Source organism: Chinchilla lanigera, unplaced genomic scaffold (genome assembly GCF_000276665.1).
Source record: "Chinchilla lanigera isolate Chin_1 unplaced genomic scaffold, ChiLan1.0 scaffold00105, whole genome shotgun sequence".
Classification (NCBI taxonomy): domain Eukaryota; kingdom Metazoa; phylum Chordata; class Mammalia; order Rodentia; family Chinchillidae; genus Chinchilla; species Chinchilla lanigera.
The window spans coordinates 409,366-410,372 of record NW_004955506.1 but is presented as its reverse complement, the minus strand read 5'-3'; the positions used below and the strand labels follow the sequence as shown (position 1 = coordinate 410,372).

General features: G+C 43.3%; 1 protein-coding gene across 2 annotated transcripts in view; it reads left to right on the top strand.

The window, feature by feature from the left end:
- Positions 1-1,007, top strand: part of Tbcd (tubulin folding cofactor D) — a 160,437-nt gene that overhangs the window by 23,833 nt on the left and 135,597 nt on the right. For both annotated transcript variants that reach the window (XM_013506004.1, XM_005407182.2), the window contains exon 3: positions 341-438. In XM_013506004.1, coding sequence (XP_013361458.1) covers positions 341-438 — 98 coding nt within the window. The remainder of the gene's footprint in view (positions 1-340; positions 439-1,007) is intronic.

Here is a 1,007-nt window from a genome sequence, read left to right as displayed (position 1 = left end):
GCGAGTTCGAGACCAGCCTGGGCTACAAAGTGAGCTCAAGACCACCCTGTCTCAAAAAAAAAAAAAAAAAAAAAAAAAAATAGCAGCTGTGGCAGATATCTTTTGTAAAGTATAGCATCAAATATGGATTAGAGATGTTTTTCCTACATTTGAGAGTATAAGTAAATGTGTAATAACTTGAATGAGATGAGATGAACATACATTTCTCCTTTGCTGTATTGATACTTGGTTATATAAACTTCATATATTGAATCAGTCTCATGTTGTATATAAACCTTTTTATTTTGGTATTTTGATTCAGTGTCATACTAATATTTGATGTTTGATATCTGTTCCATAGAATGGATGATGAACTTGTTGCTGGATATAGTGCAAGACAGGACCTCACCAGGCACCCTTGTCCATCTGGCTTTTCAATTTCTGTACATCATCACCAAGGTAACATTTGTGTAGCACTATAGAGTTGACAGATGCTTTTGTCATGTACTTGGTCCAGAAATTGCTCTCCAAAGTGCTCCTTCCAGGAAACATGGTTCTTACACATGACTGACAGGTTTCATTTTCTCTTTTCTTCAACCATATGTTGGGGGCTCAGATCTTAGTGATCAAGGAGAACATTTAGCAGAAGTGGAGTTTTTTACAAAGGAAAAGCAGAGCTTGTTAGAAATGGAGTGCTTCTTGACTTTCCTAGGTGGATGGATTTTCTTGGGCAGCTGTCCACTGAACAGCCTGAGGAAGCCAGGTGGGGTGCTGATGTCTTGCTTTCCTGCAGGCCCCTGGGGGGTGCCTGGTATTGGTGCACACTGGTGGTTTGCACCTCTGACTGTGGGAGGGACTTGGCTGCCTCCTCATGGAGCTGCACAGCACTCCTGCAGGGACAGGCCCTGGCTGGCAAGAGGATACTGTGGACACTTTACAGAAGCCTTAATGAGCCAGGTGTGGTGGCACAGGCCTATAGTCCCAGCACTTGGGAGGCTGAGGCAGGAGGATCAGCATGAGTTTGAGGC